The sequence below is a fragment of the Camponotus vicinus genome, unplaced genomic scaffold, assembly GCF_025532165.1.
Source record: "Camponotus vicinus isolate PSW18456_S1 unplaced genomic scaffold, iyCamVici1.0 SCAF_13, whole genome shotgun sequence".
Lineage (NCBI taxonomy): Eukaryota > Metazoa > Arthropoda > Insecta > Hymenoptera > Formicidae > Camponotus > Camponotus vicinus.
In genome coordinates, this window is record NW_028141949.1 from 531,210 (window position 1) to 555,998 (window position 24,789).

The 24,789-nt window shown below is 32.1% G+C and overlaps 2 protein-coding genes and 1 long non-coding RNA gene across 8 annotated transcripts in view; 1 reads left to right on the top strand and 2 right to left on the bottom strand.

The window, feature by feature from the left end:
• The window catches only part of LOC145963642 (EGFR adapter protein), a 70,603-nt gene extending 50,792 nt beyond the window's left edge, over window positions 1-19,811 (bottom strand). The window contains exons 1-3 of one of the 5 annotated variants that reach the window (XM_083085759.1): window positions 12,144-12,508; window positions 10,349-10,813; window positions 4,479-4,559 (exon numbers count right to left, since the gene is read on the bottom strand). In XM_083085759.1, the coding sequence (XP_082941885.1) occupies window positions 4,479-4,559; window positions 10,349-10,396 (129 nt within the window). In that variant the 5' untranslated portion in view covers window positions 10,397-10,813; window positions 12,144-12,508. Of the gene's footprint in view, window positions 1-4,478; window positions 4,560-10,348; window positions 10,908-11,876; window positions 12,509-19,428 lie in introns of those variants that run through there. The other 4 variants (XM_083085758.1, XR_014436222.1, XM_083085760.1 and 1 more) reach the window with 4 other exon arrangements.
• On the bottom strand, window positions 12,975-19,146 carry LOC145963643 (dol-P-Glc:Glc(2)Man(9)GlcNAc(2)-PP-Dol alpha-1,2-glucosyltransferase-like). Of its 2 annotated transcripts, none has more exons than XM_083085769.1 (4): window positions 18,645-19,146; window positions 18,222-18,564; window positions 18,001-18,140; window positions 12,975-14,328 (listed from the first exon to the last, which is right to left on the bottom strand). In XM_083085769.1, the coding sequence occupies exons 1-4, from the start codon at window positions 18,834-18,836 to the stop codon at window positions 14,317-14,319; spliced, it is 687 nt and encodes a 228-aa protein (XP_082941895.1). In that variant the 5' UTR covers window positions 18,837-19,146; the 3' UTR covers window positions 12,975-14,316. The 2 variants fall into 2 exon arrangements, with proteins under 2 accessions (XP_082941895.1, XP_082941894.1); XM_083085768.1 differs by lacking the exon at window positions 12,975-14,328 and adding an exon at window positions 15,690-17,918.
• Window positions 19,812-23,250: 3,439 nt separating the features above from the next.
• LOC145964529 (uncharacterized) lies at window positions 23,251-24,555 on the top strand. Its single transcript, XR_014436496.1, has 3 exons — window positions 23,251-23,659; window positions 23,993-24,062; window positions 24,360-24,555. It is a non-coding gene; the product is annotated as an uncharacterized LOC145964529 (long non-coding RNA).
• The last annotated feature ends 234 nt before the right edge of the window (window positions 24,556-24,789 follow it).

Below are 24,789 nucleotides of genomic sequence, written 5' to 3' on the forward strand. Positions count from 1 at the left end.
ATATAAAAAAATCTTGCTTATTCGCGTGTCTGTAGCATTGAAATTAGAATCTGTCCAAGTTATACCGGTTTCGCTCATTGCGCGCTACCAGCAGGTATTTATAACCAGAACGGTTAACCAGTTCGCTGCAAATTATACTTGACCTACATGTAGCACGGCGCCGTTCCGATCGTCGTCTTGGGCGATTGTCTGATAATATAACGTCGAAGTCGCAGCGCTATCATGAATGGGAAAACGAAACGTGCGCGAATAGAGATCGATTTTGCACAATTGTCCGAGGATTTCGCGGTGAATCGTAATTCGAAGATGAACCGGTTAAACGTGATTTTCGTTCTTTGTTCTCGGCGGAACGAGCCAATTTCATCGCGGAAGTTTCGAACTCGAAGGAGTTAAACGCGCGCATTTGCATTTTGTCCTTCCCCTCGTTTTCGTGACGACGCTTTCACAAATCAATGCCAATCGTGGTAATCGCGAACAACGACGTTAAGAGATCCCTCGTGATCGGTATGCAGCAGGAAGAAAGATTAAGCTTCCGTCATCTTTCTTTATTTGAACCTTCGTGATAAAAGAGCGAACCACAAAATACCAGAGAGAAAGACAGAGAGAGAGAGAGAGAGAGCCAGTGAAAAAGGTCGGCGGCTACGCGTCTCCGAAATCAATATGGATACCTACACGTCTACGATATATCCCGCACGTGCTTGTGCGTTTCGGGACCTTTCGACATGTCTATAGGATGGTCAACGTGTCAAGGGTGGAAAGATGCCCTTTTCCGTGACAAACTGCTCCATTCGTTGTAATCCACGCAAAAGAATTCGCTACTTTCTACGTCATTGGTCGTGACAAATTTATACTTACATGTATACTCATTATTTATCCTCACTTCATTAATGTATACGATGACAATATTATGTATGTGCAACGAGATTCTTCCTCGAACAATTAAAACCTATTATCACAAAAATTTGTCGGCGTCAATAAATTGTCGGGAAATATATTTAATTGTAGTGATTGATATATATATTAATATTTAATATCGAAATCGTTATAATTAATTATACAATCATCCGCGCAATATTCGAATCCTCAAAAAATACAAAAATTAATTTATATAAATTTCAGTAAATCATATTCGTAAATTATTATTGAGTTTTGTCAAAACGACTTCCGATTGTTCGCTGTCATGCACCCTCGGATACCTACTTCAAGATCGTATTTCTTTGACACGACTGCCTTTGTCATAGCTTTAATAACTTAGTAAGACACAGAAACCTGAGAAAAAGAAACCCAAGGTATGCCAATACATCATGCCGCTGTAGAATGCGTTTATTGGATTTTTCCCGATTAAATTACATTCCCCACGATGGTTTATCGACTTGATTTTGAATTTTAAAAGAGCGCCGTGATTCTTTTAACGCTCTTATATTATTAGAAAATAAGAGCGTAATTAATAAAAAAATGACACACACATAATAAATGTATATAATATAATTTAGAAAAATATACATAAACGGTGAAAATATAGAAATAATGAACGCGGTATTTCAATTCGCAATAGCAATGTGTTTGATGAAAAAAATAATGGATATTTTGAAATCAATACGTAATTTTCAAACAAACTGTTTCAAATAAAACGATTTTTTTGGTATGATGTATTTCCATTAGCCGATAGTATCCGTACAATGTGCCTCAAATGGATGGATCTCGTGAAAAAAAATTCAAGCCACTGTTTGACACCTTGTGAAAGCATCTCATATAATTGGCAATTAAAGCAGATGGCTTTGACAATCTATCCGCAATACTTGAAATTCCATATGTGTGAAAGAGAATCACCGAATTGTTCGCGGGGAATGTTCCGAGTTCGGCAAATAAATTTCCGTTAATTCGCTCGCTGCTATTTTTTTGTAATACTCTCTCGAAATAAACGCCATCCAATGATTTCGTTTCAATTTAAACTTGGAACAAAAGCTTTGAAAGACCCTTTAAAAGTTTTCCCTGTAAATTTTCATTTTATCGTAGCAAAGTGTCCTTTGGGCGGGAAAACGAACTATTGCAAGAACCACACGAAACATAACTTGCGCGTTTTGATCGTCATTTTACGCATATCAAATTTTTCAACCATTATTGTGAAAAATTGTTTCGTTTAAAACGGCGTTTTATAAAAAATTTTATGAGAGATATTGAATTATTCGTATTAAATTTAAAAAATATGTGAAAATACACACATAAATTTAAATAAATTTGTAGAAATTTTCAACAATATGTATGATAAAAACAATTTTTTTCCAATTTAATCGAAGTAAAGTTTTATTGATAACTTGCGTCAAATTTAAAAGTATTTTATAACAGCAAATGTGCAACAAATTATTTTTTTCAGTTTTAAAAGTTAAGGCAATGTACCCAAAAAAATATGCACTGCATATTTCTTTCTTTCTTTACTGCTTTAAACTCGTGAGAAATTTACTCGTAATTACTATCTAATAATGTTTCATTGCTTTCGGATTTTTATAATTAATAAAAAAAAGAAAAAGAGAAAGAATTCTCTTAATCCAATTTAATCTTAAATTAATTTAATCTTCTAATTTCTTGATATCCAATCTTTCTTTTTAAAGTGTTAAGAAATAATGATTTATTTCCTAAATTTTATATCATACTTTTCAGTAATTTTGTAACACAAAACATAACATTAAAAATATTGACACTCGACTGACTACTAGTATAGGCGATTGACGAAGCTTCTCTTAACCAACCGAGCGTGATTTTCGCCTCATTTACGTCGGCCGTATAAATATAAATGTTGCAGGGGCGAGATGAGATATACGCGCATTTACGGTATGTTACACTAAACCCTTCTTTGAAAGTCTGATCTTCTCTACGATGGGATATAACAATGGGGATTTGTGAAAGTGTGCATTAAGTGGGAACGAACTCGCTGAACACAGGAAGGCAAGTGATTCGTCGAATTTACGACTCATTACTTTGGAGATTGCTCATATCCTCCGATTTCGTTGCCACGAATCTATAACTTTATCGTATTTATAAATAAAAAAATTGATAATCGATAATCATATAGAAATGTATGACCGAATTTTTACGAATCGATTATTAAAAATAATTATTTCTTTTTATTTAAATATTACACAAAAATTTTTTTAGTCATAAAGATGTCCAAATCCTATTTTATCCACATGATGTTTCTATAATAAGAGATATAGCAATAAACACGATCACTAGTGCCTTATTGTTCCTGCTTTCCACAACGTATGTCCTTTCAGGAATGTATAGATGGTACATTAATTAGCATCCTAATTAGCATGGCATGTAATATTCAGGAGGAATCCAGAATATCCTCGCCAAGATCTACTCAAGCTTGCATTGAAGTCTACCAATTAACAATTATAATTGGAAGCGTGTTAATAACATATGCATATTTCTTATCTTTTCTCTTTCTCTAAATTCTCAAATAAATGTATAATTAGCATATATTTGATAATAAAGAACCATCAATTTATGAAAAAGTCGATAATTTCGTGGTAGTTTACACACATCGACAATCATAAGAGAAAAAAATGATAAAAATGTCATACATCTTTATCCATGTAAGGTTGTAATAATTTCGACAACATTTCAGAACGATATATAATATACGGAACACACCTTAATAAAGTAGTATCATGGGAAAAATATCATGAGCAGCAACACGTATATAGACTTTTCCCATACATATATATATCGCATGTACGTTGGAGATTAAATAGGAACTTCCTACGAGTTATTCTCGCTCGTAGGTAAATATTCAACTCCGATGAAACTCAAAGTCGAAATTTTACGATCCTTTCATGGTCGAGAGTCATTACTAGATTTACAATAATATTAGAGATTATGAAAACTGTTTCATTCTTTCCACGTGATATTTAGTTTTAATTATAAAATATATTTGCCTTTGATCGCAAACGATATTAAACATTAGTTAAAAGCAAAATAAGATGATAAATAAAAAAACATCATGAAATTGGCAAATCTGAGTCAAATCGACAGTATTTCTTTATGTAAAATATAATTTGAAAAGCCGAATATATCAGAATAATGGCTTTACACTAATGTTTAAACGTTTTAAAAAGTTGTGAGTAAGAATCTATGTATTCTCATGCTCATCTCGTATACAATTTGAATATAAAACTGCTGGATTCATCATGCATGCAAAACGGGGAAACAAACAAGGCGAAAATGGGACTGCTGGTGTATGGTTGCGCGCCATTATCCTAGGATCTTATTGCTTCTTATTATGCGAGAAGGCGTGCTAGAATAATTCGTCTTGCCGCACATTACCGGAAGGAACGAGTTTTACTATCGCCGGAAGGAAAACAATGTCACTTCAGACGTATAATTTGCTATCCTCGTAAAATAATAATATCCTTATAAAAACGATGCGAAATTAGAATTAAACTTTAGTATATGCAAGATCACGAGAAGGTACTTACCCTAAGGATCTCCAATTGGGATCGTACAAAGTCCGCGCGACTGGCAATGTCAGGAATCGCCACAGGAAACGAACCCATGTACTGCGACAGAAAGAATTTCGTGCTAAAGTAATATAGTAGAAAAAAAAATTCCTGTGTAGATATAGCTTTCGCTTTTATATTTCTTTCTAAAAGAATTTAAAAATATTAAAAAGGGCGACTTTAACTTTAAGTACATTTAATAAAAATGGATGGATGATTTTTAAAATTTTTCCTAGAAAATGTGTCTTTATTATTGTAATTACAAAAGTAAAATTAAACACTCCTATCGTCCTATCCTCGCGTGCTTAATAACGATGTTATACGTGTTCGCATTTTCTGTTTAATATAGCTCTTTTATATCTATTATACTTTTGCCGAGAAATAATTATCGGCTCGTCGACGTAACTATGGTTCGAAGGGTCGTCAGTCCAGCCCAACGGAAAGCTGCCAGACGGCAAAGTCACATAGCACGACAACTATAACGCCCACACACATGACGTTGGAAAACAATAAAGGCAGACATCGGCCTAACCTACGACAAGAATTTAATTTCCTTTTTCCGTTTCGAGGACGTTCGCACACCGGAACGTGTGCCCTCCTTCCTAGGCCCGCTATTTCCTTTCAATAGTCAATTTGGCTGGCGATCATTCCTACCCTCGCGCGCATTGAAACGAAATTTGGCAAATTTCGTTTCTACTTTTGATCGATAGGCAACCACTTTCTTTTCAACTTCCAAGAAAAGTTGTTAAAATTTCTCCCAAAAAATTTCTACGTGGATTTAAGACGTGATTTTTCGTGTTTGTAACAATCACTAATATTTCTCGAGAAAAATATTTTTAGACATTAAAAAATAATTTATTATATGTATATAAGATTTTTATATTTTAGGTACGATGTGATATCTTTCGTCTGGTCAAATATGTCTTGAAACGATTATACGATCGATAAAAATAGCGACCCTCTCCAAACAACGACGATAAATAAACATCTAGGGGTTAGGTTCTAGGACGTAATAAATAACAGTACCTAACGCAATTATGTGCTTATAGAAGGCGAACATATTTCTTTCCCATAAATCACAGGAAGAATATCGAAACGTTAGGTATTTTCAACTAATGAGAAAGAGTTATAATTTCAAATGTACTAAAAATAAATCAATACATAATAGGAAAAAGTTTAATAGAAAGAAAATTACGAATTAAATTATGGAAAATATAATATACATGATTTTGCGATTCTTGCGTTTGCAAATGTTTCGTAGCTGACAGCATTTTGATCGATAGATTTGTATCGCAATATAATCCTGGTTTTAATCCTCCCGGATGATTCTCATTGTTGTGTTTCATCGAACTTGTCTCTGGGAGGATCTTCTCCCGGAATTGCTGGGATTTTCCTGAATTATTATGCCACTGCAGAAGAGCGACTGAAATATCCACCGAGAGAATTCCATAGGGAATGGATGTTTTATAAAAATATCGGGGTGGAATAAGCTGTTATTGTTATGAATACTGAACGTGATATTATCTCTTTTTCCTAACTATTCATAGGTCAATATTGAAGAACAGAAATATAAAATAATTTCAATATATTCGAGATTAAAAAAATATCTTTTCATAAAAGTTTTTAATAAAATAAATGTCCTATTTAAATATGACATATATATATATATATATATATATATATATATATATATATGTCATATTTAAATAGGACATTTATTTTTTATTAAAAACTTTTATCAAAAGATATTTTTTTAATCTCAAATATATTGAAATATATATATATATATATATATATAATAAAATAAAAAATTTCATATTTAAATATGTTATATACGTACATGTATTTGCTAGAAATATTATAATTTTAATTCACGTGCGAAAAATAAATGTTTTGTAAATCTTTTTCTCCAGAAATTTTCTTCTCGTTTTCAAACTAATTAAATTTTTTAATGTTCTTTTTAAGTACGTTCATTTATAGATTAAAACAGAATGTATTATTCCGTATACATAATTTCTTCTATTATAGTCTAGTTGTGTAATAAAAGTCGATTCCGCGCAAACAGTGTTGCTACTGTTATTACAATTATCGCATTTCCACTAGCGCGAGCAATCGGCCGTGTTAATATCTTGCAGGCATTAAAACGAGCATTAAAACGAATCGATTGAACGATCACGACAATCGAAGAATGTAAAAGCCCGTTTCTCCACGACGCTCGCTGCCGCATGGTGCTGCTGCCAATGTGAGGGATCGTTACGATTATTACGGCACCATAAATCCACGATATATTTCACGGTGGCGAAATACACTGGTTATTTTATTCGATCGTTCATATCCCGCTTGAACTACGAGGCTCTTCTCCACATGCGTATAAGTACAACCCAGATGATGCAATGACGTTGTCATCCATTTTCTGATTTAATATGCAAAGCTATCTTATATTTCGATATTATATGTATGCTTTTTAAAATCAAATTAATTACTGCACGTAGATAAAAAAAGATGTGTGTGAGTTTTTTCCTCTATTTTAAATTAAAATTTCTTCTACGCAAAACTTTTTTTATGATTTATTTTTCTTAATTATTAGTCAACCTTGCCCTTCGCGAATTCTTGTTTTAATAATTCTTATTTAATCGTCCTTTTAATGGATACATTGTATTAATTGTTCGCCGTTTTGTAGGTCCCAATAATCGGTAGGAAGTCAGACGAAAATAATCGTAACTCTTTCCGCGCTCTCATCGCGTACTGGCAAAATTGTGGCATATGAGCGGCTAACGAGCTCGTTGACGGAATTTTCGTCACTATAGCACCATGAAGTATCTAATTTCGTCCAAATGCTGGACCGAGAACACTTGTTCCACTTTTATTGAAGAACCGAGCCGCGGTTGCGCGGAAACCGGTATAATTTGTTCTTTTGTCGAGCAAATTTCAATAGCAATAAAAATCACCTGTTGCAAATTTTTATAAATAAATTTAAATACACATTTTACATATAGTCAATATCATTTGTAACGCATCATATATCTTTATATTTTAATAACTTATAAACATTTCCGCGTATGTGTGTGTGCCTATTACTTTAATTTTTATTTTTTGATATATATTATTAGCAAAGTCTGTAACATTAATATTAAATTGATTATATCACAACTATACTAATTATCATCAAACTATAATTATCATATAACTATACGAATTATCATCAAATAACGGAATATCATATTGATTGACGTTTTGATGGATACTATGAGAATAGCATTCAACAGCTGCCGTAGTATTTTACGTGCATTTACTGCGAATGATTGCAGTTTAACAGTAAAATCCGTTTATATTGCGGAAGAGATATCGTGAGAGGTAAATCGCACGTGGTTGAGATCACTTTCACTCGTTGAATTTTGCGAAATTATGCGGAACTCGAAACAAGAATCGATTAACCATCGCGTGTCAGAGGGTAAGGCATGTCGCATCATTTCGCTTTCGTGCGATTTGACTCGAGTACTTTCACGCCACCGGAGATGTAGATTATTTACGTGCAATTTTGAAAAAAAAAAAATCCATCGACATATATATCACTATTTTTCAAAACAAATATCTGAGCATAATATGTGAGAGTTTTAAAGGATAATTTTTAATTGCTTAATTAATATTTTCGAATTAAAGTTCGCTGGTTATTTATCATTATAAAAAGCAATATGTGCGTTTAATTTCCGCTTGTGTTGTGCATCTTTGAACAAAAGCTTTGTGATTCTTATTAGAGGTTCCAGCTTATCTCACCGGAAGAGACCAAGGTGAGGTGTCAGTTTCTGTGCGGTGATAATGCCGCATTCGTTACGTTATCGCGAGCGAAATTACATCCGCGCGCAAGTCTGCATAGTTCGTCGCGCTTACCAAGCGTGGTCACGTTGTAACTGTTGACATTTTCGTACGCTCCGTTACTGAAATCGTGACGAAGAATACCGACGCAGGATAGAAAGGACGTTGCGTAAAACGTGCGCAACATTTAAATGATTCCGAGTGCGCCATCGCGAATTGAATTGTCGCTCAAAGACCGATAATATTGGAAACCGATGATTCCTAATTACAGATGATTAAATCGTTTATTTTAGAAAGAATATTCTAAAATTCTAAAATTAATTCTAAAATTAGGCAATATCTATGAATAACTCGTGAATTCGTTCCCTACAAGGAAATCCACAAATAATTGATTATTATCGATTATTTCCCTCTTATAAAGAGAGGTTACGCCGTTTTAAAATTATCTTTCTTCCTCTCAATAAAGTTGGAATTTAAAGTTATATCCCATAGTAAAAAATAAAAAATGAAATAATAATCTTCGATAATCGTAATATCTTACAAAATGATTGTTAGACCAGTTAATCTCTTTGAATTGAAAAAATAAAAATCAAGCAAAACTGTGGTAAAATAACCCAGATTTTTAACAATGGGATAGAAGGAACCGAATATTTGTTATTTGAGTGGATAAATCTCCGTCCCAATCCGGCTTTTACCATCGACCATGCGCGTCGAGGAGTTTTAAATTACGCCGGCATTGTACGAGTACAATGTGCTGTCAGTGTGTCCAGAAAGACAGGAACAATCGTGCGTACCCCGTGGTCAATTTAAAACGGAATCTACCGAGACGATAATCACGGTTTAACGCGATTAATAAACTTAAGTGCAAATTAATTTTATCGAATGAAAAAGACAAAGTTGAAGTCGGATATTGAACATGTAACGTAATAAAACAATTTCAAGAGAAAATATTTTTACTTTACCTATCATAATTGAAATTAATTTTTCATGTTTCAATAAAATCGATGCATACGTTGTGTAATATTAAAAAAGAAATAAGGATGCTTCAAAGAGAAATAGAATATAATATGAAATATCAACTGCGACAAAATTTGATACAAAAATATACATATATGTATCAGACATCATTAGCACACAATGCTAATATTTTCGAAATCGGCGTCGATTTACTTCAGAATCTGCGAAACATTTCTCCTGGAAATATAAAATTCTCAAAGTGTAATATTCGAATCTTTAATTTTCTAGCTTGTTGATTGCGAAGTTCGAGATCATTTTAAACATAATATAGCCAGTTCGCAAACAGCTAAACGAGGCGAAATACAGAGAGATTTATATCCGTTCGCTTCCTTGAAATACGAGGACGAAAAGGAAGTGCACGAGGAAAGAAATCCTCTATAATATATGTGCATTCTCGCATCTTCACGTTCGCACGAAACGAAACGAGACGAGACGAGACGAGACGAGACGAGACGAGACGGATGCATACGATGATGCACACGCGCGAGATTCCGTGCAAAATGCGCGAGTATGTGGCCGCGTGCGTATCATGAGCGTTGCGGCCAGCCGTCTATCGGGGAAAGGAAGAAGAAGAGGAAGAGAGTCGTACATGAAAATTACATACCCCGTTTGTGTGACTTGCGCTTAAAAGGCCTCGGACGAATAACTGTAGTCAGCTAAAAGCCTCTTGTACATCAATGTCACATTTTTACATCTCGTAGCCTACATGAAGCGTAATACTTTTTCATGATTTCGATATTCACTTTGCTTTGTTGCACAATTGTCGCAGAAACGATACGTCAAATTAAAATAGATGCACGTCTTGATAATTATTAAATTAAATAAAAAATATTAAATAAAATATAATATAATATAATATAAATATTAAATTAAAAAAATCAAGGTTATTTTCTTATTATTGGAAAATTTATTACTGGAAAATTTATTATTGGAAAGTTATTCCTCTATCACATAATTGTATCGTGATTTATCTTATAAGTACCTTAACTATACAATTAATGAATCATGGTAAAATTCACCTTAGCTGCGATGAATCTCTTGGAGAACGTTTCTGCCATAATAAGCATACATCACTTCCCATCTGATCGGCATCGATTATATTTTCTCAAGAATACATTGAATAATTCAGGATAAAACTTGAAGCGGAATATACGAAGAAATCTGTTTTTTTTTTCCTTTAGTTTACACATCGCCGTGATGCATTTTCACTGCACTTTTATTTTACACCGTGCGATACGAAAAGTTTCACCGTCGCGTTATTTCTACCGTCACTTTTTGAAAAAAATCACGAACGATGCATCCAGGAAAAATTTCCAATATAATCCTTTTCAAGTTTAAGCGCACAGCTTCACAATCCATCGACAAAAAAATTTCCAACGTCGATAACATCAAGAAATTTTTAACATATTAAAACGGGTATATCAATTATTTGATTTGATTATTACAGAATTAATATCCATATATTACTTGCCAATTTTAGTGTTCTAAAATTAAATTTTTCAGACACGATTAAAATAAGGTATTTCTTGTCAGTTGGCGAAAAAATAAAGACCGGTCGACCTTTGGATGTTAATATGATAGTCGGGATGACATTTGCATCTGGAATTCCAACTGGTTTGTATCGCCAACCAATTCGAACGCAAGTATATATGAAGAAACGAAAGAATAAATTTGTTTTACGTTATGCACTGGAGAACAAATTTAAATTATAAGTGATAATCAATATTAATTTATCTTTTATTTTAAATCGAAGCTCAGTTACAGAAAGTACAACACAAAAAAGCAAAGCATATGAGCTTTAGTATTGGATTATTCCTTAATATTTTTATCGAAAACTTGTCAGTTTCCATAATTAAAAATATTAAAAAGTAGAATAATAATGATAAAATGCATATAAATTTCTCGTGTAATCTTACTTATTGACAGATTATATTAAAAGCTTATATTAAATGAAAAATATTAAATGAATATTATATTAAATAAAAAGAGAAAATGTAATGTAATGTTATTTTTAAAAGAATACACTTTGTAAAATAATGTTTATGAAAAAAGAATGTTTATAAAATGTTATTTAAATAATATTTATTTTTTTATCACAAAAAAGTAGATGGAAATAAAGAAACTTACTTTTGTAACTCTGCTTCATTATTATACAAAAAATTAATTATATATTGTATGGTAAAAAAAACATTAAATATCAAACACAATCAATTTTAACAAACGACATATTTTGAAAAATAACTACTCGAATTGTTGAAATTTGCATCAACTGAATATTTACAGTCCGATATTACATCCGACCATATTGATTATACAGAAAAAAATAACATAGTGCAAAAAAAAAACAAGCTCGTAAAACGTATATCTTTCTCTATTATATTGTTTCAATTTCCGAAATGTGAGCAAACCATTATGAAAATAATTATAACGTTAATATTATGAACATAATATTACAATTTTAAGATACAGTTTTCAGATACTACGTGAATAAAACTATCTTGATTTTAGGTACAGAATTTCGCGAGAACTGTCGCAACTACAGACTACCATTTTATTTGAGTGCTATGTCCTCGTGCGCTATCACACATGTCACAAACATTTTTCAACTCAATTGTAAAAGCGAGTAATGTTAAAAAATTCACTCAATATACGGAATTGCGCGCGACACAATTTTCGAGAAAAAAAAACGTGCGATAGACACTATCATTCATTGAACGATCCAATATTTCAAGGTCGAGAGGTCAATTCTTTCAAAATCACGATTCAATCTATAACAATCGCGTCATATTTCTGGGCCAACTATCGATAAATCACCGTAGCACATGCATCTGAAATGTCATCTCTCTGATCGCGCGATTGAATTGGCGAGTCGTTTGTCCGATAGACTCCATGACAAGGAATCCGATGGAAGCGCATGAATTTAATTTACGCGATCGTGTAACGGTGCACTGTTAACAATTATTAATTGGATTATTAGAAGCACGGCGATTTGTGCTATGGCGATGGCGAGTTTTTTAATCACGCATTGTATTTTCTTATCACCACGTGATGCATTCACAACAACAGATGGACAGTCACTGCAGAAATATGCGTACTCGAGAAAATCATATGGTCCGCGCGATGGAGACGATCGTTTGGAACGCGAGGAAGCCGAAGCACCGGTGAACGCGCGACTGGCCCGAAGGACCCGTAAGAGGTCCCTTTACTGTGCCGGGGCCCGATGATACGGCGAACGCACGGCGCGGTCGCTAATGGCCAATGGCGCACGGATAAGAGGAAAGGATATAGAAGATCCTAGGAAGGATCCCCGCGATGTGAAAAAAGAGAAACTGGCCAACTCGTTGTGACGAGCGAGTACGAAGTCAAGGGATGAGAATAAGGAATATGGAAAAGAAAGAGAGAAAAAGAGAAAGAAAGAAAGAGAAAGAGAGAGAAAGAGAGAAAGGAAAAGAGGGGGTGGAGGCGAGTTTGGCAGAGGCCGGTCGAGCACCTGGGCGACATTACCTCCTCACATCTTCCGACTGCTCCAGGCATCTTCGTACTCCGATTCGCACTCTCCCTCTCTCTTTCTTTCTCATTCTCATTTTATCAAATGTTTTATTGTGTATGCATCGAATATAATTATATAATATTGATAACGAAAGATTTTTAATTGCGATTTTTTTCTCCTCTATTAAGTTGTAATTATCTCATTCACTCAATTTGATCAATTAGTATTGCTATTCTTTGCTCTCAAATCGCGTTTATTGAAATATAAAGTATTTATAATATATTATTCTTCAAAATTTTAATTAATGAATTAAATTGTTATTTTTTTATAATTACTCCATTATTGCACAAATGAAACCTACAGTTTGAAATCGTTATCGAAACACGTTCCAATAAAAGTGGAAAAGACATAGAAGCCTGTTATTTAAATGTATTTCTCAAATTGCATATCTTTCTTAAACTTTCAAACGGATTAACATTGGAAAACTGGCTGAAAAGCTTTGTGTTTGATTTAAATAAAAATTTTATTAGGTCTTTATTGATGGCTTTTTTTTATAATATTTGATGATTACGATTCATCTCTACTTGCATTAGCGGATCGCACATTATATTTATTTCAATTTTAATACAACATCCTGCCACAGGACGTACCTTCCGTCACACACAAACGTATTCATATCTATAGTAATCGTTAAACATAATAAATTAAAAACTCTGTTTCGTAATTATTTCGTAAATTTTTATACCTTATTTCGGCATGTTTATTCACCATAACTGCCATACTAGTTTAATATAGATTATTTTAGAATTAGCAGAAATAGAGTTATACCTAATAATATTCTTATTCAATTTTTGCCATTTAAAAAACAGATAATATGCACAACTAATAAATGCAATTCGAATAAATTACGTACCAATCATAAATATTATTTGCATGCCATAATAAATTATGACATGCCATTATGATTTAAATTATATATGAAATTATATATATTTCTGCGTGAGAAGTGTAGCATAAAAAGTATATTGTAATGCGCGTTTTGTTTTTAAACGCACAGTCATTTAATCTTTGTTTTAAATCATTTATGATTATAAATATTTCTGTAAAATGGAGCAATTTTCAAAAACTTCACGCTATGAGATAAAATCATTAGAATGAATTCTTTAAAGTTCATGATAGAAATACATACTTGCCACCTGTTATGTATATTTATAGAATTTAATACAGCTCTACTAAATTACTCTTGACTCTAAAAGATAGATTTTATCTCTTCTAGCCTCATAGGAACTATTAAAGGAAAGGATTAAAGAAAACGAGATATATATCGGAAAGAGATGATTGTACGTGTCCTGTCTTAGAACCACGGGTAACGAATCCGTACCTGGCGCCATGGTGTGTGCCATGGGACGTGTGTGGTTGCCGGTTGCACATCGGCCGATATCCAGTCTCCAGTCTGGCTGCAGCTGCGAACCGGTTATATACTTTCATCTGGCAGTCTTAGCACGGTCCCTAAAAGAGAATCCGATGACTATAGCTTTGCGGTGCGCGAGACGTGCGAGGAAAAGAGAAAGGAGAGAGAATGGTAGGGAAGGGGTTAATGCCTGAACCAAGGCATGCTTATGCAGCGGAATAAAGGACGTCCAATGTCTCTCCTCCACTCTTTAATTTTTTTTTTAATTTTAATTTTACTATATTTCTTCTCATACACCGGCAACATTCTTTTGCGACAAAAGAGAGAAAGAAGAAGAGAGAGAAAAAGAGAGAGAAATAGTTGCATATTTAACTGTAAGTGGACGATCATTCGAAAAACACTGCGCTCGAGCTGATATGGAATGATACGAAGGCGATATTTGATGAGATCATATGTGACGATCAATTCCGGCCATAATGAAAAGCGTATCCTATTTGGCTGATAATATTTGATGCATATTTGCAGGCAATTGATCGTAGACAATAGATCAATAATTGCACAATTTTATAAAATACTAAAATATATTTATAATATCGAATTAAAAAAGCTATTTAAAAAAAAATTAAGTGTATTTTTTACAAATTAATTGTAAGAAATTAAGTTTGCCTTACCTATGCGATTTTTATGTAAAATTGAAACTTATTTGGAGATATTGTTACTATTATTCAACATATTTTAAGAAATATAGATCTATAAGAATATAGATTATTTTAGAAAGATACAGATTTTTTGCAGTGTTCAAATTTTTAAATTTAAATTTACTGCAATTATGCATTCCATATCACATCTTAAAATGTTATACAATATAATATTTTACAGAATATTGAATTTTAATCTCCCTCAAAATTTTACAGATTGTAATAATACATCGATCTCAGTTAAATTTTAGAAACATTAATATAAGTTTCGTAAATAGCAATCATTAATTTTTTCATTTTATAAGCTCTTGTCGCAAACAAAAGATAGAGAAAGCAGATTATGCAGTTACAAAGAGACGTGGCACGTTAATAATTTATCATCTGTCGCTTAAAAGAGCGTACGATAGCTGTAATGACATTCTCCGAGGCTGAGAGAACATATGAGATAACAATAGAGGAAAAGAAAGAATTCAGAAAAATTAATGCATGCACTAAAGCACATTCTCTTTTTCTTAAAATATGATTCGTATATCGCCACATTTCTTTTGGTGAGTATCAAACCGCGCGTGGCAACGATCAATAGCATTTTGACATGATACAAAGCAGCATAATCTCTAGCAAAGGTTTTTGATGAAATTTCAGAGAGACAATTAAACTTGATGCTAGAATTGGTATTCGTTTATCATAAAAGGACTAGATCATAGAAGGAACAAACGACGTCAAGTACGAATGGAATAAAGAAATAAATTGGATAAATAATATCCTGGAATATATTCTCTTTTATTTTTACAAATAAATATTTCGGACTTTAAGAAAGCAATATTAACGATACATGAATTGATACACAGACGTGAAGGTGATAAAAGAAACTTCAACAGCGCGTCTTTGCATTCAATATATTACATCATCCTACGCAATGACATGTTCTTTTAAAATTATTGATATGTTGTCCCAATTTTATTCAAAGAATTTTTCACGCGCTGCCCACTATATAAGCGATTTCAAGGTCTACTAGATCCGATTTCACATTTGTCAAGGACACGTAGGCGATAGATTATCGTGAGCAATTATTACAGAAGAATTGAGCATTTTATGTTATTTTTTACTATATATAAATTGTTTATTTTATATACATCATATTTGCATTATTCTTTATTTTAAAAGCATTATAATATTATCTTTGACCCTATATATAATTATATTGATTGCTAGAAATTATCCTTACATATCTTAACAATGTCCTTAATGATTATTTTCTAAATTTTACATTTGCCTCTTTTTTTTAATTCCTATCTAATTATATATTTTTAATTATTTTTAATATATTTAAAAAAAATAACTTTAATAAAATTACAACTTTAATATTTAAAGTATTTTTTTTTAATTTTTATTTTAGAATATAAAAGAAAGCCTGGGGGTTACCCATCCAGCTATATATTTAAAGTATAATAGCAAAACACAATTTCCGACATCTGACATTCAATGTTAAAAGCAAAAGTTAACGATCGATTGATCAGATTCAACAAACTTAACTCACTGTTGGTACATAAGCCTTTATAAAGCCTGATAGATCATTACATTCTTCTGCGTTTAAATACATATCTTCTATCACAAACTTCTATGGATGCAATACTATTTGTTGTTAATCTTTTGCATATATATATTATATTGAATTTATTTCTTTTTCTCAATTTAATGTATATAAATCTGAAGAAAATAATGGCTCAAAATCGTTTCATTAATAATCATCTTTTATTTTTAAGGATATTTGTACTTTTTTTATTTCAAGAGTACGTAATCCTTTACTACGAATAAAAAAAATGTTTCTTATAAAATGAAAATGTTTAGTATCTTTCACACTATACCGTCGCGCGTAACATTTATATTCGCTGACAAAATGATATTATATTATTACAAAAATAATAATACGAAGGAGCATAATAAAAATAGGAAAAGCAACAAGTTTTAAATTGTCAGTGGAATACGTTTAATATATTGTATGCTGACGATACGTGTCGCGAAACTGCTGACAAACTGTTACTGTACAAAAATATATAGCAGTATTGCCACAAGTTTCATCTATGAACAATAAATTATTGTTCGTCGAAATATAATTGTCGATCAATCATGAATAATTTAATGTCTCGCTTTAAGTTAAGTATACAGAAAAAGATAAAGTAGGAAGATAGAAAATACTTAATATTAAAATAAATTAATTTTTTTATTATGCAAATTCGTTTTCATGTTAAATATCACCAAGAAATTCGTTGGGCATAAAGCTGATCCTCCCAGTAGAACACTTTATTAGAGAAAATAAAAAATTGCAAAAAATTAATTGTACAAGTCGTGAGCGATTCTAAGTAAATCTGCCATTTTTCCGGCCTTTTCATATTTAAGCGATAAAAAATGTAAGGAAGAATAAAGTAACGCGGTTCTACCAGTAACTGAGGTATCAGAATCATGCATACGCAAATAATATAATTAATCTGTGTAAGGAATCTCAAGTGACTGATATTTCGCGATATGGCGAACAGACTCGCGCAATAAACCGGTATCAACAAATACTTGAACATCGCGTATCGGCCCATGAATCGATTCCACACGTAGAATAAGTAATGCCGATTATCGGCCAAAACATATGGATGAACGAGCGTTTTAAAATGAATCACCGCGGCCATTAACACAACGACGCAACTGGCGAAAATCCAGTATCGGCGAAGAAAATGCAAACATGCTCGCCCATGAGGCATCACGTACGGCCACGAAAATAGAGAGACGAAGACCGAAAAATAGAATATCTGACAAACGTGAATCGTTGCGACGTGGGCGGTTCGATCGCCGATTACTATGCCTTTATTCCACACGACGAAGGCGACAAACATCAAGCACACCGTTATATAAAAAAATAGACTATGACATTCTTCTACAATAAATTTAATAAAGGATAACGGGCCCTTGCGTAACTCGTACATTATCTGCTTCCATAATAACTAGAAGTAATTTAGAAAGAAGTTTGCAGGATTAATTCTTCCAATGCTTATATGTGCATTAGAACTTTTTGATTTTACTTACACGAAAGTGCAATGGTGTATTGAGCACTTGTGGTGAGACTGGCTGTTCCATCTTATTATCAAATATATCTAACGCATGTTCTACAGTAAGGAAGCCAAGCCAAATGATATTTGTTTGACGAACAAGTACAGCTATTAAACCTGTATAATATTACTTTAATTCGTTTCAACTTTAATTTTATTTTCTCTTTCTTATGATTTATATTAATATAATGTAATTACCTGCAAATGCTGTCATTTTTGTGTGCTTACGTTGGTGCAGAAACAACATTACGAGTACTATATTTACAGATATAACATCTGTATAGTAAAAAAAGCACCAAAAGTACAATGGTGGAAAAAGGGTAATATTGTAGGCCAATGTAAGTATCAACCAATTATTCCACCGCTCTGTTTCATTAGATTTGCAGTTTTCCTTTATAATATTATAAATAAGATAAAGATTTAGGAACGTTCCAAATAAATTTATACATCTTATGTATGTAATATTGCACATATTAAAAGGTGATAATATCGCAGTTGTAATAAGATACAATCCTGGCAATGTAGTGATTTTTGGATCCCACTGAAAATAATTTAATTTGATTTATTTTTGAGAATTGGGTGCGATACTTCAAAGCAAATTATTTTTGTGCCATGTATTACCTGCGAAAAATTCCACGCACAGTATCGTATTGTCTGCGGTATGTGAAAAGCTTCATCGATGAAATAATGTGGTTGAATACGATTGAGATATAAGAACAGTAATATAGTACTTGTAATGAATAACGTTAATGTGGAATACATAAACATTTTGAAGCTTGGCTTCATATAACTGAGATGAGATACGAAACTCATGATTACTTTAAAAATGTGTCCACAAATGTCATTTAACTTCAATAGCGCTGCACATTCGTCAAATTAATACTATTACATTAAATGCATCATCACAGCAGTTTGTTTTGATTAATTTAATCTAACCTAACCAATTATATTATATGCTCCTCATTAAAATGTGTAAAACTGTACCACTGCTACGTCGCACATTTAATACGATTAATATACCATGTAATAAAATGTATTACACTAATGATTAAATATTATTTTTAAAAGCATGGTAAAATCCACGCAGCATATGCTCGTGTTTACATTCAACATCTGAAGAAATTGAGAGGTTAGGTTAGGTTAGATCGAAAAAATTATCGTTTGACAGTTGGCATCCCTACAAGATAGGCTGCGCAAGCCCTGCGCGCGCGTATACAAAGTAAACTTCAAATCGCTTCCAGCCTAACCACCTTCACGCGATCGACTTTATTTGAATTGCATCGCGTCGCATCGAATTATGATGCGGCGCCAATTTGCCCGAGCGTAATTCGGGATATCGCGATGCTGTACAAGCGTCGAATGAGCACGAATTGTCACGGAAATATGATAAATCAAACCAACTCACCGTTCACCGGCTGTTACAAGGCCGCTCCATTCGTTCGCCTCGGGACGTCCCATTCCGATCTTGATGCACACAAAGTCACACGATATCACCAACACGAACGCGCGACACTTTATTCGACACTCCCGATACTCGCTCGTATCCGATAATCATCATCAAGGGCGCGAATAACGCGACGCGACTTCGCTCCACTTTCGCGATGACGCCATCACCGAATATCGCAAAATATTGTCAAAAACCGCTGTCGCGCGTTTTCATCGATATACTATGAAAGTCGCGCGATAATCCTTGGACACTTTCAACGCTCGTTCACTCGCGATATTCGTTTATTTACGTTAAAAGACGCGAAAAATGCGGATGTGCGACGATCTGCGTAACTGCGTATGACTCCGATTCACGTATGACGTAAGCAATGGCGCGGAACTAACATGGCGGCCGAACCGGTGCGCATTCGTTTCTGCGCATGGCCATTACTGCGCTTGACGTTCGCGCGACTTTGATTTCTGAATATTGTCTACGGCTTTGATTAATATAGTACATAATAATAAATATATATAAAGATAGAATCAGGCAAAACTTATTTAAAAAATTAGAATTTATTTATTTAAAAATTTATTTATATTTATATACATAAGCGTCTTGTGTGTGCTATCAAAGAGAAGACTGAGAGATGTCATGGCCCGCTTTTAGGTGATCCCTGGAAGCGATACTCCCTCTGTGGACATTAAAAACATGAACATGAACTACAAAGCCAATGTCCACGAATGTTCTCAGAGGGTAACATATATGTCTCTCTGATAATATAAATAAAAATATAAATAATTTAATTAATAATAATTTATTATATAAAAATATTAGTATCTCTTTCCACGCTATTATTTATTTATTTATTTATGTGTGTTCTTTTTCTTCTCAACATCATTTATTTATTTTTTATTTATTTATTTATTTATTTATTTAGCTCGCTCTAAGTCAGTCTTTTAAAATGCAAAACTAAATATTATAGAATTTGACTATGAAAATAAAATAATCGAATAAATTCAAACAATTAGCATAACGAAAGGTTCCGTGATAAGTTATTTAATAAATAATCAATTTTAATTAATTAATGAAAATACTTCTATAATTTAATATTCCGCGTTAGCGTATATTTTATAATATATTTCGGCAACGAATTATCGATAACACGGTGTTCGACTTTGGCAATACAAATAAACAGTAGCGCGCTATGTTAAAGCTTTAATATTAGAATTAACTATATTTCGACCAATGTTTTAATTTTCTCAATCCTTGTTATTAAACAATATACAATTTAATCGAAAATCGATTAAATGATAGAAATCCAAAATATTAAATAATTACTTCGATCGTTGCGATTTTTACGGACAATAATTATTATTATAATATTTAGAGTCACAAATATATTTCATCCGTGTTACTTTATCGTTCTACTTGACAATCTAAATGTAATTTGGATTGTGAGAGAACACGAAGTAAATCAATCAAATTATAGATGTAAATAATTAGCATAATGAAAGGATAAATTGTTTAATAAATAATCAATTTTAATCAATAAATTAAAATACTTCATTAATTTAATATTCCGCGTTAATGTACATTTTATAATATATAAAATATTTTGGCAACGAATTATTGATAACACGGTGTTCGACTTTGGCAATATAAAATATAAACAGTAGCGCGCTATGTTTCGGCTTTGTCATTATTCGCACGGTGACTCGAGTAATAAGGTAGTGGTGAGAAACGTTTCGTATTGTATTGTAATTTTTTTACTAAACACGATTACGATTAGTATGGAAACATAATTTGCTTTAAATATTAATATAAATTAATTAATTAAAAATTAATTCACGACATGAAACTGTATCGCAACTATAAATCTTTATCGAATCGCAATCATTCATTACCGTGATTAAAAATTGAAACAAAATATACATAAAAGGGAATAAGAGACTTAATTATGTTATGAACTTTCGATCATTGATGCTTATTATATTTCATTAACAATAGAATTAATTATATTTCGACCAATACCTTAAATTTTAACAATCCTTGTTAATTAAACAATGTACAATCGAGAATCGATTAAATGATAGGAATCCAAAATGTTAAATAATTGCTTCGATCGTTGCGATCTTTACAAGGACAATAATTATTATTTCAATACCTAGAGTCACAAATATATTTCATCCGTGTTACTTTATCGTTCTACTTGAAAATCTAAAAATAATTTGGATTATGAGAGAATACAAAGTAAAACAATCGAATTATAGGTGCAAATAAATTGCATAACGAAAGGCTCCGTGATAAATTGTTAAAAAATAATCAATTTAAATCAATAAATTAAAATACTTCTATAATTTAATATTCCGCGCGCGAATATTTTATATTACAGAAAATATTTCGGCAACAAGAGAATTATCAATAACATCGTGTTCGACCTTGATAAACAGTATCGCGCTATTGTTAATACGTTACACGGCTTTATTATCATTCGCACAGTAACCTCGAGCAATAAAGTAGTGACGTTTCATATATTATTAAATTCTTCCTTTACATAGTCGATTCTGGCGATATAAACAGTACCGCGGTAATGTTCTTGACTTACGATCATTCGCTCAGTGGCTCTTGAGCAGTGAAGTAGTGATGTGAGACGTTTCATATATTATCAAATTCTTTCTCTAAACACAATTGTAAGTGCAACGAGGAACTTTTCGTGAATAAGTGTAAGTGCAACGAGGATTAAAGTGCCACGAAAAAAGAGCGAAGGAAGCAAAAGAAAAAAGGAGGTTTTGGAAGTGGATGGATCAATAAGATATGATGTAAGTCATTAATATAAATTATTTATCACATTCATTATTTATTATATTGTTGCGTCCCCGCGTCCCGTCCCGCTGAATGTATTCGTCACCCGTTGAATTCTTTCGAAGAAGATCGTTTTCGCGCGCGTTGTCAAGATATTGTTATAAACAACGACTGTCAGAGAGTCTAAGCCCAGCTGTCAAGTTGTGCGGACGCGCGTCTATTTGTGATCCGTTTTACGATTATTCTGAATTCTTGTATGTTACTCGCGATTTATTAAAATTCTTGTGCACCTTAAATCGCGTTATTATTTACGAGTGCACGAGCGTCAGCGTATGCTATGTATTTTGCTATGTATTTATTGTTCGATATATATCGCGTTCGATATATACCGCGTTCCGCGGACGCAACAATATATAAATCATTTATCAATAATATATATATTCAAAATATACATATTTGTCGTTTCGTTTTATTTCTTTGATTGTGATTTAATAGTGATTTTAAATTGTAACATATATAATACATATACTTATAAAAAATATTCCATTTTATTTTAAAATAATTAAAACATTTATAAAATTTTTTATTAATTAATATTTTCAGATACTTTTATGTTTTATAAAACATTTCAAATTAATATATTTATTTAAATATTTCATATATAAAAAAATAGAAATTTTTTTATTTATCATATTTTTAAAAGTTTATACCTCTGAAATATAAATTATTTTGTAATTACGCAGTTTATAATATTAAAATATATCTATTTAAAAGTAAAAATGTAAAAATTAATTGCGCGCAATAATTAGGTTTAAAATCAATTATTTTGAACATTGCTTTGTATAATAGATGTTCTCTTATCCTTTATATTTTTATTTATCGTTTATTTATCGTTTATATTTGCGAATTTAAATTTATGTACTATATTACAAAATAAATTTCAAATTATGTATTATATTATATCTAAAATTATATATAATATAACCCTCCCATGGGGTACACCTTGTCGCGGTGGGAGGGCTTAGTACTTGGATGGTGCCTTGAGGTTTATCTTAAATTTTTCTATTTATGATAAATCTTAAGGTGCCTGAATGGGAAGCTAAGTACCCTTTCGCGTCGTCGGTGCCGTCAACGTGCCGTGGACGGCAAGCGCTTCGTTACCGCGTTTTCGCGTTGTAGTATTCTCGCGTCGTCGCGTTTTCGCGGAACTTTTGGACTTTTCATATAAAATCCCAATTTCATTTATTGTCACGAGTCTCTACTTCCGATGCCAACTAACTGGGATGTTTCGCGATATAAAAATATCGCTCGTGAGTGCGGCAGTGCCGTTGAAAGTATCGCGCGTCAACAACATGAGAGGAGGAGGAGGCCTAGGAGAGGCATCAGGCACCTGTGAAGCAACTCTATGGTAAATAAATTATCGCTTATATATAATTATTTATTAATTGCGTACGCGCGATTTAAATTAAGTAATTAATCGCGTAATTTGATGTTTTATGTACCTGACTTGATCAAGAGAAAAAGAGAGAAATTTTTACATAAAAACTGTAATTTAAAAGTTTCTACGTTCGAATAGCTCTTAATAGAATTATTAAATTATTACTTATTAGTAGAATTTTTTTCAGAATTTATAAAATTGTTTATCTGCTTATTATTTATGTGCGTCGGATATAAAATTAAATGCATATAATAATAATTTTTTGACCGTGACTACAATTTGAATTTTCTTTGTATGTTACAGACCAACAAACTATTGTGAGAGGAGGAGGAGGCCTGGGAGAGGCATCTTGCATCGGCGAAGCAACCTGATGGTGAATATTTATTATTTGTATATCAATTCTTATAAATCGTACGCACAATAATTCGTTCTTATAATTTAAAGGAATTAAAGAGAAAATTAGAGAGAGAAAGATTTTTATAAAAATCATATATAAAAATTTCTATTTAAAAAGTAATTTTAAAATTTATAAAATCTTCCCACGTGTTTATATTTTACACACTTATTATTTTACACACCGGATATGAAATTCCGCACAATAATAATTTTTTGAAATATTGATTGTATTTTGAGCTTTGTTATAAATGAATTTTATATTTGTATGTTACAGACAACGTAGCTTCGATAATGACAACTCCGCTGTGGCACATCAATGCTCCGGTAAGTGATAAAAACTTTTATTTAATTTTAAAGTAACGGATTCATAGAGATTGTAGATAAATCCGTTGCCTTAAAATGGATGAGCTAGAATAGATTAAATTAAATAACTTTTAATAAATTCGTTCGAAATATATTGCATCCATTGCGAAAATATATTGCAGTATTTTAATTATAAAGAAAAAAGATAGAGAAAAGATTATTTTTGTATAGATTTTACCTAATTTATTAAGAATAAAGAACACTAAAAATTGTATCAATTACATCTAATGCTAATTTATTCGCTTATAACGCGCATTTATCTTATTCACTTATCTTACTCTAATTTCTTATTAGCTCATCCATTACAACATTTGTTGTAAATATTGTTTTTAAACTTAATG

Excerpts from the sequence above, each read along its gene's own strand:
- LOC145963643 (XM_083085768.1), bottom strand. The coding sequence starts at position 18,836 with ATGAGTTTCGTATCTCATCTCAGTTATATGAAGCCAAGCTTCAAAATG. Across the intron at positions 18,141-18,221 it reads AAAAATGACAGCATTTGCAG|GTTTAATAGCTGTACTTGTT; the intron begins GTAATTACATTA and ends AATATTATACAG. Across the intron at positions 17,919-18,000 it reads ATACACCATTGCACTTTCGT|TTATTATGGAAGCAGATAAT; the intron begins GTAAGTAAAATC and ends AATTACTTCTAG.